General features: G+C 34.3%; 1 protein-coding gene across 1 annotated transcript in view; it reads left to right on the top strand.

Moving 5' to 3' along the window:
• The window catches only part of LOC126175715 (glutathione hydrolase-like YwrD proenzyme), a 106,947-nt gene extending 92,961 nt beyond the window's left edge, over positions 1 to 13,986 (top strand). Inside the window, exons 10-11 of the mRNA XM_049922647.1 lie at positions 489 to 571; positions 11,347 to 13,986. Of these exons, the coding sequence (XP_049778604.1) occupies positions 489 to 571; positions 11,347 to 11,587 (324 nt within the window). The 3' untranslated portion in view covers positions 11,588 to 13,986. The remainder of the gene's footprint in view (positions 1 to 488; positions 572 to 11,346) is intronic.
• Positions 13,987 to 14,446: the final 460 nt, after the last annotated feature.

Here is a 14,446-nt window from a genome sequence, read left to right as displayed (position 1 = left end):
TGGTATCAATAAAATATGACTGCCTTCACAGTCACAGGCGAGTGCCTGTGACAGGTAGGCAGACAAAGCTATTGTGTAGGTTAGACGGGTGACAGAATCCTGCTCTTGGAGGACTGGTAAGGATAAAGAGCAGGTTTTGCTATTTTCAGTGAACAAAGAGATATAGTCAAAATTAGTCAAAAGAATATGAATCATTTGTTCCAATGTTAGAGGAAGTCCATCTCCTGGTGGTTGTATGGAAATCCACAATATGTGTGGCCTTAACCCAAAAGAAATGAGACTGCTACTAAAGAAATATTTGTTGTGGTGTTAGTGCAGATCTGTTTTTTAACAGTTGCTAGTTAGAAAGAGTGAAAATTTGTAGGTTTGGCAAATGATAGTATTCATGTCATATCCACATTATTTAGAACATGCTCACCCAACTATTCCTAACTGTTGTACATTGATGTTTTACACCAGATCTTAAAGACACAATTACTCTCTTCCAGGTGCTACTCAACATGGTGGAATTTGGAATGGATCCACAGCAAGCCTTGGATTACCCAAGATTTTTTGTGGATGTCAGTACAAGGTTTGTTATCACAGCTGCTTGATATTCTTAAAAACTGACTAATTCTACTCAACCAATTTTTGAATATGAAACTTTACGTAGTGCATATGTATTATCTTTCTCATTCATTTTTATCTGTATTTCATATAAAACTGACTCTGAGGTAATTGCTTACTTCATAGATACTCTTTCTGTCTAATAAGAGTAATATATAGTCTCAGAAAATGAACTGGTGAGGTTACAAATGTGTGATTTTCTTAGCTGATTATTTTGACAATAAGGTGGTTTTGTGGACAACACATATATCCAGAGAAAACTTTCAGTAGTTCAGATTAAGAACAAGACAAGGTGGAAACTAAAGGAGCATACAGGACACATAACAACTGAGGCATCTAATTATACCAGCAAGACCTCAGGACAAGAATGTATGAATATAAATATAAACTATATTTCTGAGGTTTCACATTTGGAAGTTGTATGGAGAAATTGGTTGATAACTGAACATCTAAGCAATTCTGTCAAAAGCACGTCTCTGAGAAAGTTCTTCAAAATACCACTGTAATAAGAGTGGAATGAGTAGAGACAAAATATAAATAAATGACAAAGAATAGTGACTTTAAATAACAATGACTCTTATGGAAAATAATGAAAGATTCTATTAAAAAAATAAAGCCAAGACACTAAAACAAAGAAGATCATTAAAATCATAGCAATCTGTGACTGACACAGTCAAAGACTTTTGACAAATTACAAACGATCTTATACAGCTGCTCCTAGTTTGAAGTCCACACTTTCCAGCACTTCTTTTTGTCTTCTGCTGATGAGGCAAAATATAATTAGGTTATATATTGGATGCCAATTGCCATAGTGAAAGATCTTCTCTAATAGTAATCTGTGACTGACACAATCAAAGACTTTTGAGAAATTACAAATGATACCTACTATCACGCTGTTGTTGTTGTTGTCTATGATATCATGTACATATGTAAAGATACCTTGTTCAATTTATACAATCTTTTGAAAGTCAAACTACCTTTTATTAATAATGCCAAACTTGTCAACATGTTTCACAACCTGATTATGTGATAGTTTTTCAAATATTTTGGAAAATATGATAATTAATGAGATTGTTTTATTTGAAGTGTTTCATGAGAGCGTATTTGTGAAACATTCCCTGGTACATTTCTGAATTGGAGGTAGTGCTGGATTTATGCATTAGACACATAGGCCTGGATCTAGGAAAAGGGGGCATCACTAGACCTCCATCAGCTCTCGTATTTTCAATAGACATAGGGAAAAAGGGGAAACATGGAAGGCAACCCAGTGGCCAGCACAACTGTCACTAGCTTAGTGTTTAGGTCATTGGTGAGTTCTGCTGGAGGGCATCTTTTAACATTGCTGTCACAATGACTGTAAAGTTGTGTCTTATCATCAGTTCATGTACGAGTTAATACTGCTTTTGTTACCAGTTATCATCCCTGTGCATTTTAGTTAACATTCTTTTTCTTTAAAAAAATCACTTTACCTGAAAAAAGGAGCAGTGTGAAAAAGCTATGCAGTGCACTAAATAGGAAATTAACTATTTAACAAAAGATTGGAATATGCCATTCAAGTAAAAGACTTAGGAAATATTTTTTTCTAAATGTGAAAATGCAAATTTGAACTACCTGATCAGTAGTAGTAACATTAAAAGTCAATGTGTATTTTTAACACTATGTAATGAAAGCACTGATGGTGATGAATGTGTGATGACAGTGGTGGAAGAGTTAGGAATAGAAGCAACATTGCTTGTGATGGTAACGTGGAGCTTCAAACATTTGGAAATAAGGAAATTGAGGAGGACAGAGATGATGACAAGAAAAGCTGCAAATAGTGTCTTAAAAATAAAAACAAATGAGCATTTGGTGGGAGTGTGGGGCAAAGTACCAAGAAGTCTCTGGCCTAGAGTGCCACCATCTTTTCATCAAGCCCTTATTAAATGTTAAAGAAGCAGTGGTTCTCTTTGCAGATAATGACATACTATCTTAAAGATTAAGTTATTATGTTTTTATTTTTTATACTTGTTGTAATACAATCACATCAGAATTTCACAATACTATAACTGGTTTTGACCAGATATGCAGGTAACAGTTTTGACCACAATCTAATTATACATTCCAAGATTACTTTAGACATATTACTAAGAATACTTATTGCACAAAAGTCAAGATTATCTCACTCTTTGAGTGAGTTTACAAATTTTAACTAAGTGTTCCATAAAATTTGTAAATGCTCAGGTGTGCTGACCATTCGTACACCATTGTGACACTTGGTCACATCATACACAGCATGACCTTAGTCTACATGCCTCTGGTAAGAAGTTACCTGCATGGCTAAATGTAAGTAACATCCAATATGACCAGCTACTAATCAAGAAAAATGCTGCAACTTGACAAGACCATGATCTGGAAGAACACTAATTTAGTTCAGAAAAAGCCTTAGAAATAAGACACGAACTTATATATTCACACAAGAAAATACAAAAGCAAATGGAACATCAATAAAGGATTTGACAATCACAGAGACTGAAGTGATACCTCCAGGTGAATAGAGAGAATTTAGGCTAATATCACACTATTGCAGAACCAGAAAAAAGGAAAATGGGAGTGGCTTCCCTCCTTTAGTGCTTAAATTAAGGATCATTTGACAGCAGATCTCCATCTCCATGACTTTCTGCCTTCTTCTTTATTGCCGTGTAAGAGTTTATTTATTTATTTATTTATTGAGTCCTTTGATCATATGTAGTACAGTGTACAGGATGATATTGGACTTATTACTAAGTTCAAAATGATACATATTTAAATAATCATTTTTCAACATGCTACCAATTTCAATAGTTGTAGTTCTTACAATGATACAATGTTACAAATTACAGTAGCTTTAGTTCTTAACAGTTATTCTGCTCCAAGTATTCCTTTACTGAGTAGAAACAGTGGTACTGTAGATATTCTCTGACAGATCTTTCAAAAGCACTAATATTTTGTAAGTATTTTATACTATTTGATAGTCTATTATAGAGTTTAATACCCAGATAGCATGTACCTTTCTGATAAAAACTGGTACTGGCTGGGGTTACATGCAAGTTATATTTTATTCGAGTATTATAATCATGTATATCTTTGTTTTTTAAAGTATTATCATCATTTCCAATCATATACTTTTTTACGTACATTAGTGTGTCAACAATAAACATAGACGGTAGAGGTAGTATATTCAGTGCTTTAAATATTGGTTTGCAGGACTGTCGAGCACCACTCCCTGTCATAATCCTAATGGCTCTTTTTTGTATTCTGAAAGTCCATTGAGCTGCTGGGGAATTTCCCCAGAATATGAGTCCATACTTGAGATGGGCACTGAAGTACGCATAATAGGCACACAATAGTGCCTGTTCATTTATGCAACGTTTAAGAACCCTAAGAAGATAACAGCCTGTGCTCAGCTTGGCATTAATTTGTTATATGTGTTTCTCCCATTTTAAGTCTCTTTGTATCCAGATGCCGAGAAATTTTGTAGCCTCAACATTTGCAGTAGGGTGTTGATTGATTTTTATTTCTGGATATATCAATGTGGTGTTTCGGTGGTTATGGAAATTTAAGGCTACTGTTTTGTTTTAGTTTATTATCAACTGATTTTCTGCTGTCCAATTACTTAGTTGTTTTGTAACTGTTTATTTCTTCTTGTATATCTTCATTTTTTGCTGCTTTTACCAGTATTATTGTATCATCAGTAAACAGTATTACTTTGTGGGAATCAATATGTATATCCAAATCATTGATATATAACAAGAAAAGTAGGGGTCCCATTACCGAGCCTTACGGTACCCCGTGATTGGGCTTTCTGATGATACATATTCTGTGATTATTCATGCTTTATCATCTATATGTCTGATGCATACTTTTTGTTTATGGTCACTGAGAAATGAACGAATCCAGTCATTTGCCAACCCCCTAATTCCATAGTGCTCTAGCTTCTTCAATAGGGTTTTGTGGTTTACCATATCAAAGGCTTTGGTTAGGTCCAAAAATATACCTGTTGTTTGTTGCTTTTCATCTATTATTTTTAATACAGTAGATATGCATTCATAGATTGCTGTCTCTGTTGATTTCTTGCTTCTAAAGCCATGTTGAGTATTAGATATCACACTATTTTTGTTTATAAACTTTAACAACTTACTACACATAATTTTTTCTATTACTTTTGAGAAACAGGATGTTAATGTAATGGGACGATAGTTTATTACCTCATCTTTGTCACCAGCTTTGAAAATAGGGATGACTTTTGATGTTTTTAGTTGATCTGGAAAGATGCCTGACTCTAGGGAACAGTTGCATAAGTGAGTAAGTGGGTCAATTTTATTTTGGATACAGAGTTTTAGGATTCTGTTTGGTATACCATCAATTCCTGCTGAGTATGTTGTCTTTAGTTCTCTGACAGCCTTCAATTTCTCCTCCCTGCTTACTTGGTCCACAAACATTGAAAATTTATTACTGTTGCACTTGTTTACCACTTGATGCTGAGTTGAACTAAAATTAGTTTTTATTAAATTTTCAGCTATCCCAGAGAAGTATTTGTTGAATATGTTTGCTGTTTCTGTAGGCTGTAAAATCTTTTTATTGTTGTGTATCAAGACAATTTTCTCCTCAGTTCTCTTATTTTTGCCAGTTTCTTTTTTAATGATGTCCCACATAGCTTTCACTTTATTTGTAGAATTATTTATGTAGTAATCATTGTACATTCTTTTTGCCTGTTTAATGACCTTTTGTAAGATTTTAGTGTATGTTTTGTAGTGAGTATGCATTTCCTCAGTGGCATTATTTTCTTTGCAGATTCTGTGGAGCTCCCTTTTTTTCTGGCAAGAAGTTCTGATTCCCTTAGTAATCCAACCCTTTCCTCTTGTTTTCTCTCTTATATTTACCATTTTTTGAGGGAAGGCTGTATCAAAATGCTTTACCATTTTTTCTAGAAAAATATTGAATTTCGAATTCAGATTTTGCTTTTCATAGATATCAGACCAGTCTTCAGTATGCAATAGTGAGTTAAAGTGGTCAATGCTTTTCTGCCTGTAGATCCTTCTCTTGACCTTTAGTAAGTTATTCTTAATGGGTCTTCCTTCCTTTGTGGTGGTAAGTATTTGAGCTTTGTGGTCACTGTATCTTGTGTTAAACACTTTTACTGACCACTCCAATTTCTCTTTATCAATCAGGATTTGATCTAAACCTGTCTGACTGGTTGGTGTTATTCTCGTTGCAACTTTAACTGTGGCTGTAAGGTTATGTGTTTTAATGAGACTGCCAAGGGCGGTTTTCTGTTTACATTTACTAAGAAAATCTATATTAAAGCCACCACATACTACAATATCACACCTTGTTTTATGCAGCTTATTTAAGAAAATTTGCATTTTTTTCTGAAAATACCTGCCTGATATTTCTTCTAGTTGGGCGAGATGAGTCTTCCCTAGTGATCCATTTCTCCAACGTACTCTGACCTGCAATCTTTTTGTGCTATTTGTCACTCTTGTTTACAAGATGGCAGATTTCTTCAGCCAAGAACTGTTTACCATAGTAATTTAAATGTAGGCCATGACTGGTATGCATGTCTCTGTTTAATGTACTGACATCTATTAGATTCACATAAGGATATTTTTTGCACAGATCATTTATCTTTCTATCAGTTTGTTTACACATGACCAGGGCAGTAAGTCATACCTATGGGGTTGATTTACCACAGTTACATTTGTTTTGTTTAATTTGGGCAGCACACTGTTGAGAACTGTGATGAGTATTTTACCTTTATCTCTGCCAACATCGTTTGTGCCTGCACAAATTATGACACAGTCATTAAAGTCAAGGTTTTCACATGATTTTGCAAGAGACTTTGTAACTTCTTCCATTCCTGTCCCTGGCTTTATGAAGGCTTGTACGCTTAGGTTTGACTGTGTGTGTCAGTCACTTTTTCCGCCAGTTGACAACTGTGACTATCGGCAAAAATTAGTACTTTTTTGTCTTTTTTGCGTTGGTCATGTTTTGAAACACTAGTAGATTTCAAAAAACGTGACAACTGCTGTTTTTTAATAGTTTCTGGACTCACTTGTTTTTCAGCTACATTGTTTCCAGACTCGTTTGGAGTTTTGTTTGAAGCAGTTACTTTGATATGTCCAAGTTTTGTGCTTGTGGCTGCTGTACTTTTTTCGTTTACGTCACTGGTGTCTGATGTTGTTTGGAGCTTGTGTTGATAATGTTCTTCTTGATTATTACAGTCCCGATTTTCCAACTGTTTCTCTAGTTGGATTACAGTCCTCTTTAGTTCTTCTATTTCACTATTTCTTGCAGATATCACAATACGAAAGTCGTCACAATGTTTACACTTGCTGTGCATTGAACTTGCTTCCATCTTTTCACTTGCTTTTGATCTTGTGATGATTTCATGTACGTTTTTTACTTTTAACTTACAGCAATAACATTTCCCTTGTTAGATTAAACTAGTTTTTCTGCACTGGTTGCATAGAAACTCATTTTGTTTCATGATTTTCATGACATCCTTTATACACTGAACTATGTACTTCAGCCGTAGCCTTCCTCTTTTCCTTTTTCCATTAAAATATGTCCATATTATTATTTTTAGCTCCTTGTATCACAAGAGGTGATAAATAATCTGCATTTTTTTGTGCAGTAGCATTTCACCCACCCCTCTCCCAATCTCTTGAGGATTTCACTTGTTATCTTATCAATCCATTTGATTTTTTGGGGTGTTCCCATAAAAACATCTCAGAAGAATCCAATCTTTTCTTTTTTAAGTCTCCAGAGCCACATTCATGTACACACCTTCAGAAACCTTATCCTGATTTACAACTGTTATTTTTTCGGATTAATATTTTTTTCTATTGATGGCTCTCTTTTCTTGATCAGTTCCAGTTTTTATTTCTTCTTTGTTTCTTCCATATCATGATCTTGCTTCTTCAATAAGTGAATGAGCCTTTCTGTTACTGCAAGTTGTCACATGTATGCTCTCAGACACTGGCTTGCCTTCTTTTTTCACAAGAAACCTTCTTTTTTCACAAGTCAGCACCATTGCTTTAGACTCATTTATATTCATGTTCTGTTCTTTTCCTATAATTTTATCCAATTTATTTAATATAGCTTCAAGGCCTTCTTCAGTTTCTGTTAAAATAGCAGCATCACTAGCACATCTCTGTGTATCTTCTGTCTTGCAACATACCATAAAATGGGGTAATACAGATCATTTTTAGTCATTTTTTACTGATATTTCCCATGCCATTAAAACCATATTTATGTAATTCTATGTAATTTTATATTTAATATGTGTGAGTCTTTCTCATTCATTTGATGACAGAAAATTGAAACAAGTGAATATATTATGAGTATAGGAAAGAAATCACTGACAGTGGTACGCCTTGGGGTGGGGTAATTCCCATCAGGGGTTTATTTTGCTTGATTATCAATGTCACTCTTTTCCATAGTTACAATGATCAAAAGTTAATAATTTTTAAAAAGTACAAACACTACTGTAGTTATAAAGTAAAAAATAGGCCTGCATATATAAATACATGAACGAGAAAAATCAAAACATTCAACACACAATTCCACACTCAGATTTAAATACTTGTTTCATTACAAGCAGTCCTATTCCACATCACTAACATCAATATCAGAGAAAATAAACTTTCCTTGTTTGCAAGACATAGCCTCCATCTCTGTAATTGTTCTTCTCCTATGTCCATTGTATCTGCAACATCTGGTAATACAAAAAAGGTTGAGACTCCAGTGTCTCTTTATTTGGGTCACCAACTTGGGCTTTCTGGAGATGTTCTTTAAAGGATGCAGTCCAGGAGGGTTTATGACTATTAACATCATTCTCATTTTGTGGAATCTGACACTACACTTCTGCAGGACAGAAAGGCACAATACCAATTTTTTTAACTGGCACATCAAGAGACTGGCAAAGGTTGGTTACATATAGAGGTAGGAGGACAAATCTAATGTAATGTCATATTCCTCATAAAGCCTGAGGACACTTATTGTGAGATGGCTGGATAAGGTATCACCAATCATAATATTGTTCTGTGCAATCTGTTGGCATAGGGTAACAAAACTTTTGTGAACCATGGTTCAAACATATCAAGATCAAACCACCCATTCATATTCCTGTTGTAACCAGCCCCATTGACACCTCCCTCAGCTTAAATATCATACAGGTGCTTACTTTTGTAAACAGTAAATGCGGGTAACAATGTTGCATCTGCAGCTGCTGCCATTGTGCACTGTCACAAGTTTTAGATGTACTGTGTCTAAAATTCTCCTAGGATGCTTCAAGCCTCTTTTGTCAAGCACCTTCACCTCTCCTGGGTCGTCAGAAAAAATTGTTTCATCGTAGTTAATTATTCTAGTGTCAGGAACTTCATTCAATGTTTCCCTAAGATTATTGTAATATTCTATTATGATCTCCCTTGAAATAGCTGCTCTAACTCTTTTTATGTTCTCTTTGATTTTCAATGTCAGTTCAGAGTTTCTTTTCAGAAATGCATGAACCCACTCTAATCCCAGCCAATTGTCTTTAAATCTCTTTTCCATTTCCCCTGCATGGTTAAGGTAACACTGTACAAAGTTACATATGTCTGTGTTTCTCAGTGGAAAGCTTCACTTGGCACATATCAGTAAATCCTCAATAACTGTTTTCTCCTCTTCCCTGTTTAAAGCTATTGGTGCACCTACCTTGTGTCTATACTTATTCTGTAACTTATCGTTAAAGTTTGTGTACAGTAGAGCAAACTCTTCTGATGCTCTCCTGATGCTCATTTTCCCCTGATGCACAGCCGGTAACACGTTTACCAGGTAAATGGAGTTGTATTTGCACCTTCCGCCGGATCCAGGGTTCTTGATGTATGTTCTCTCCATCGTTTTTATTACCCTATAACAAAACAACTTTCCATATAAAGCACTATAACTTTACAATAGTATTACATACAGATTTATGTAAATGTTCATATAATACCCAACTAACTAATCAGCGATATTAACTTGTTCTATTTGTACAACCTGTGAAGCTCTTCAACTCAAGTTTTCACTGTTAACTTTTTTTACATGTAATAGACTGTTTCTCATAACATTTACTGACTGATTGTAGTTGAAAAATAAACAAATTCTTGGCATTCAGCCAAGCAAACAGTAATGTTACCTTTGTTAATACATTGCACACTAGCTCCATTATTGCTGCAGTTTCTTGGATGAGCTCAACTTTTAAGCTACAGGCCAAATAAACACTATTGTCCTGCTACAACAATACTGCCCCATTCTGTAGTATTACCTACTTCCAATTTCAAACTGTTCTCTGAATTTTTTAAGTGCTTGCTCTATGGGTAGATTAAAAATGATTCATGATAGTGTACAACCTTGCCAGACCCGTTTGTGAGTCTATGCTTCGTCTTGTGTTGAATGCCCACCAATAACAGCTGTGGCATTTTTGTAAAGGTTCCATATTGGTAATCAGTTTCTACAGTGAATTCCTATTTTTTCAGTACCTCAACCGTTTTTTCCTATTTTACAATATCATGTGTTTTCTGTACATTAAAGAATCTAAGTATCTTGTTAAATTCCTTTCCATTTATTTCTGTATAATTAAGTTTAAAGCTAATGATCCTTCTCTGATTCTTCAATTTTTTGAAGCCAAATTTATCTTCTGAGAGTGGAGTTTCAACTTTTTGTTGCATTCCATTCATGATGGTATCAGTTATTATTTTCAATGCATGGAGAACTAGGCTAAGCAATCAGTAATTTTCACATTTTAAGACATTTGTCTTTTTGGGGATCTGTAGACTTCAGAGTGGGGTCTGTATTTCAGTTTTTAACATGCCACCAGTATACATAACGCATGGAAGTAAGAATTTATAAAGTCTCTCTCATTCTCACATCAGGTGTGTATCATGTAGCTTGAACTCAAGAGACCTGCCTCCCCTCCCAGCCTTCTGTACATGATCATTATTTTCTCTCTCTCAAAAAAACTAACAGTCCTGAAAGCTAAGAACTGATTTTTTTCTATTTTTATTGTGTCTATTGGTAACACTGCAATTTTCCCTGCTGAATATAGATATTAGCCAACCATACTATCTCCTTGAAATTTTGTAGTTTAGTTAATTGAATTCTCCTTTTGATAAAATTATATGATTATCACAATTACAGGACTGAAGTCTCCCATTAACAGCAGGATAAGTAATACTGATGATTTGAACAGGTTTGATCTCTTACTGGATACAGGTAACCATTATTCTTTGATTATTACGAGTGTAGTTATGTACATACTGATCTAGCAGCAGCAAACAAACAGTAGTTATTTGGTATAGAGGAGACATCAGCAGCCGTGTCAAAGTTCTGTCATTTCTACCAGCTGTATTATATTTAGTTTATATTGTGTAGGTGCAAGTAGTATTTAGTAATTTAGTGATGGATGACTGTTGATATGAGGTACAGAATCAGTTTCTGACAGCTATTCCTCTCTGTTAATATATACTATGACTTTTTCCAAATTCCTGGAAGTTTCCCTTCATTTTGGGATCCATGGAACACAACAAATGAGTGTGTTACATTAAAATGATATTTTACAGTGAATTTTAAAATATTGTGAAAAGGAATCATTAGCAGGAATATATACTGGTGTGAAAAACGTGAATATTAACCATTGCTAAATTTCCAGTGGAGTAAGTAACCACCACTCAAAATAACTTATTTTTGTTTTCCTCTGTGCAGCCAGCCCTGGACAGTGTCACTGGAATCTGGAATACAAAGCGAGGTCTCTCAGCAATTGGTCCAGAAAGGACACAAAATAACTTGGCCAGTAACAGGCTTTGATCGAGGAGCGTTTGGACGTGGTCATGTAATAACCCGTGGTGCTTGGTTTGCTGGCACAAGTACAGATGTGTACACAGGTACTGATGTATGGTGGGCTGCTGCCGATCCACGTTGCGATGGCTACCCACAAACATATTGATCTCATATGCGTGTACGAGCACATTCACACAAAAAGTGTTAAATGACATGGTAGTGCTGTAAATGCCATGCACGATGAAACAACAAACAATTTATTATTGATACTGACAAAGGAACTAATTCAGTTTACTGCACAACAACAAAGAAAAAAGAAGACATTTCCTTTTAAAATTATATCTGTGAGACATTTGAATTGCTTCCTTTCCTTCCTAATGTAACGTTTTACTATCTTCTTTCAATTTTATTTTGTAAACAGCAAAAAACTCAGAAAAATTTTGTTGCTCATGTTTTATAAACAGTTTGTCTAAGGCAATGAGGAAATGTATGGAAGACTAAAACAACAATATGATAAATATGTGAAGACTGAATATGGTTCCACCCAAATCATTTAGTTATTCAGTCAGAAACAGCTGCAGAATGCAATATATACAGTTTTATAGTTCATCTTCACATATGTGGAGTAAACATGGTTTTCCTAGAAATAGTTATTGTATTTGTAATATGCAGCTGATAATGAAACAACTCTGCACGTAAGGTATTCAGATTTTTCATGTGCATTGGTAATGTAATAAAAACAAAACACAACCACTTTTAGGCTGATGTTCTTAAGCATACAAATGCTTCTCCATTGTGAAATTATGACCCTAGAATGCAATAGAGGTTGCATTATAGCATGATGAAGGCATTTCTCTGTAAATGTATAAGAAAACAATAAAACATTAGCATTTAAAGTATAGAAGTTTCACAAGTTTGAATGCACAAATTCTGTTAGTCAACTGTGATGCATTACTACGATAGCCTCTCTTTGGGTGTATTAACATTGGCAGCATTGATGGAGCAAATATGAGTTAAAATAAAGTAATGTGAGGATCTTGATAAACATTTCACACTAAGGCAGTAAACTGATTGTTAATAGTTCAGTGTTTATGCTGAAGTTTATTAATGTCTCTACAGAATGAAGAACTACAGACAACATTGTTCTCAGTATGGATTTTAATTACACTTGTGAGAACTTATAGTGATGCTTTAATACAAGGTACACAACATAAATGTAATACTGTTTTTAATAAGTTAAGACAATAATGGAATTTTGCTGTTGTGTCAGTCACTTGTCAGACTGTGGTGGCTAAGAAAGTTGACACTGTACATTGTTTCAATTTTTTGTAAGATTACTTAAAGTAAAACTAATAGAAAAATATTGTCAGTCACTCATATTACATCTACCAATTGAGAAAAGTTACAGCTCTATATTAAAGTAATAAAAGCAGAATGCTTATGTGCAGCTGTATGCCTGGATTTGATTAAGATTGGAGAAATAGAAAACCTGAAAAGTATCAGAGCAAGTAAAACACAATGATGAACACAGGATCAGTAGTAACGAGATCTGTACAAGAAAACTGAACAAAGAAACATAATTATGGAGAAAACAAAGAATGTTGTTTTACAGCCATGTGGTTTGGATGAATGAAAACAGGATATGTAAGAGGTTTTTTGAACATATTAACTACAGAAAAATCTCCCTGGTGCAAGTGGCTCCAGGAAATCAGAAGTTATCCTAAAGAGATGACGACTGAAAAACATGAATTTCTGAACAAAGATACATTCTGAAAGTAGCCTTTAGATTTCCATCACCAGAGAAAACCAAAAACGAAAAGTGGAACAAAGTAGTCAGAAGTTAAATCAGAAGCAGTTACTCACATGGCACAAAACAAATGAAAAAATGTAGAATACTGAACAAGCTGGAAATAATTGAAATTTGAGGCTAAGTACAAGATATTCTGTTTCACAGACACTGCTGTTTAATTTGAAACAAAAAGATATATGCACTATAGGTAGCAAATATATTTTAATGTATTTAATTTGCATTTCTGCATCTCATGAGCAATAATAAACAGATATATTAACATCTGCATGTAATAAGGTGTATGATAAGAAAACTTGATAAGTAAACTTTAAATACTAAATTTCAAAATTATATTTTCTTTCTTCTGGTATTTTAACTGCATACTATAGTATCAAACAATGGAAACGCGAGATATGCATATAAACAATGTAGGCAAAGACATATTGCTACTTACTATAAAGATAACACACTAAGTTGCAGACAGGCACCATTAAAAGACACTTACATATAAGCTTTCAGCCACAGTCTTCATTGGAAAAAGAGAAACACACACCATTAATTTATACAAGCAAGCACACCTAATGCACACACATCCACCAGCTTGAGACAGAATGTGTGTTATCTTTATGGTAAACAGCAATCTGTCTTTTCCTATATTATTCTATACTATAGCATTTTCTGCATAAAAATAGTCTGTTAATACATATACGTAAATGTACAGTATTTGACATAAAACCTAACTGTCAGCTGGCAACTGTAATAAAGTAAGTCCAATTTCTGCTTAAGGGTTTGCCTTTGATGCAGCAAATATTGGTCACCAGTTGACAGCCACTAGTTACTGCATAGATTTTTTTTATTACATTATACCTTCTGCACAAGTTTTTCTGTGTAAAAAGTTTAATCTTGCATTTTTGTAAGTGTAAATTCATTCAGTCTGTAGCACAGTAGTTGCTCATTTGTCTTGTTTTGAAGACAAGCATTTGTTTGTTTAGTAAGCCAGTCAGTGAGGTCCCAGCTCTCGGCTGATACGTATCTATAGTGCAGCAAGTTAAGTACTTATCTGTTCTTGTGTTTTTCTTATAGTACATTTCTTAAATTTTGTGCATGGTTTTCTGTTTAAGAGGTTTAATCTCTGTTTTTGTTCAGTTTAAATTTATTCAGTCTATAGTGCAGTTTCCACTTCTTCTGAACAGCCACCTACATAGCTTATTAACACATCAGAAACCATTGGTGACA

Source organism: Schistocerca cancellata, chromosome 3 (genome assembly GCF_023864275.1).
Source record: "Schistocerca cancellata isolate TAMUIC-IGC-003103 chromosome 3, iqSchCanc2.1, whole genome shotgun sequence".
Classification (NCBI taxonomy): domain Eukaryota; kingdom Metazoa; phylum Arthropoda; class Insecta; order Orthoptera; family Acrididae; genus Schistocerca; species Schistocerca cancellata.
Note: the sequence above shows the minus strand (reverse complement) of the source record. Positions and strands in the feature narration are given on the sequence as shown.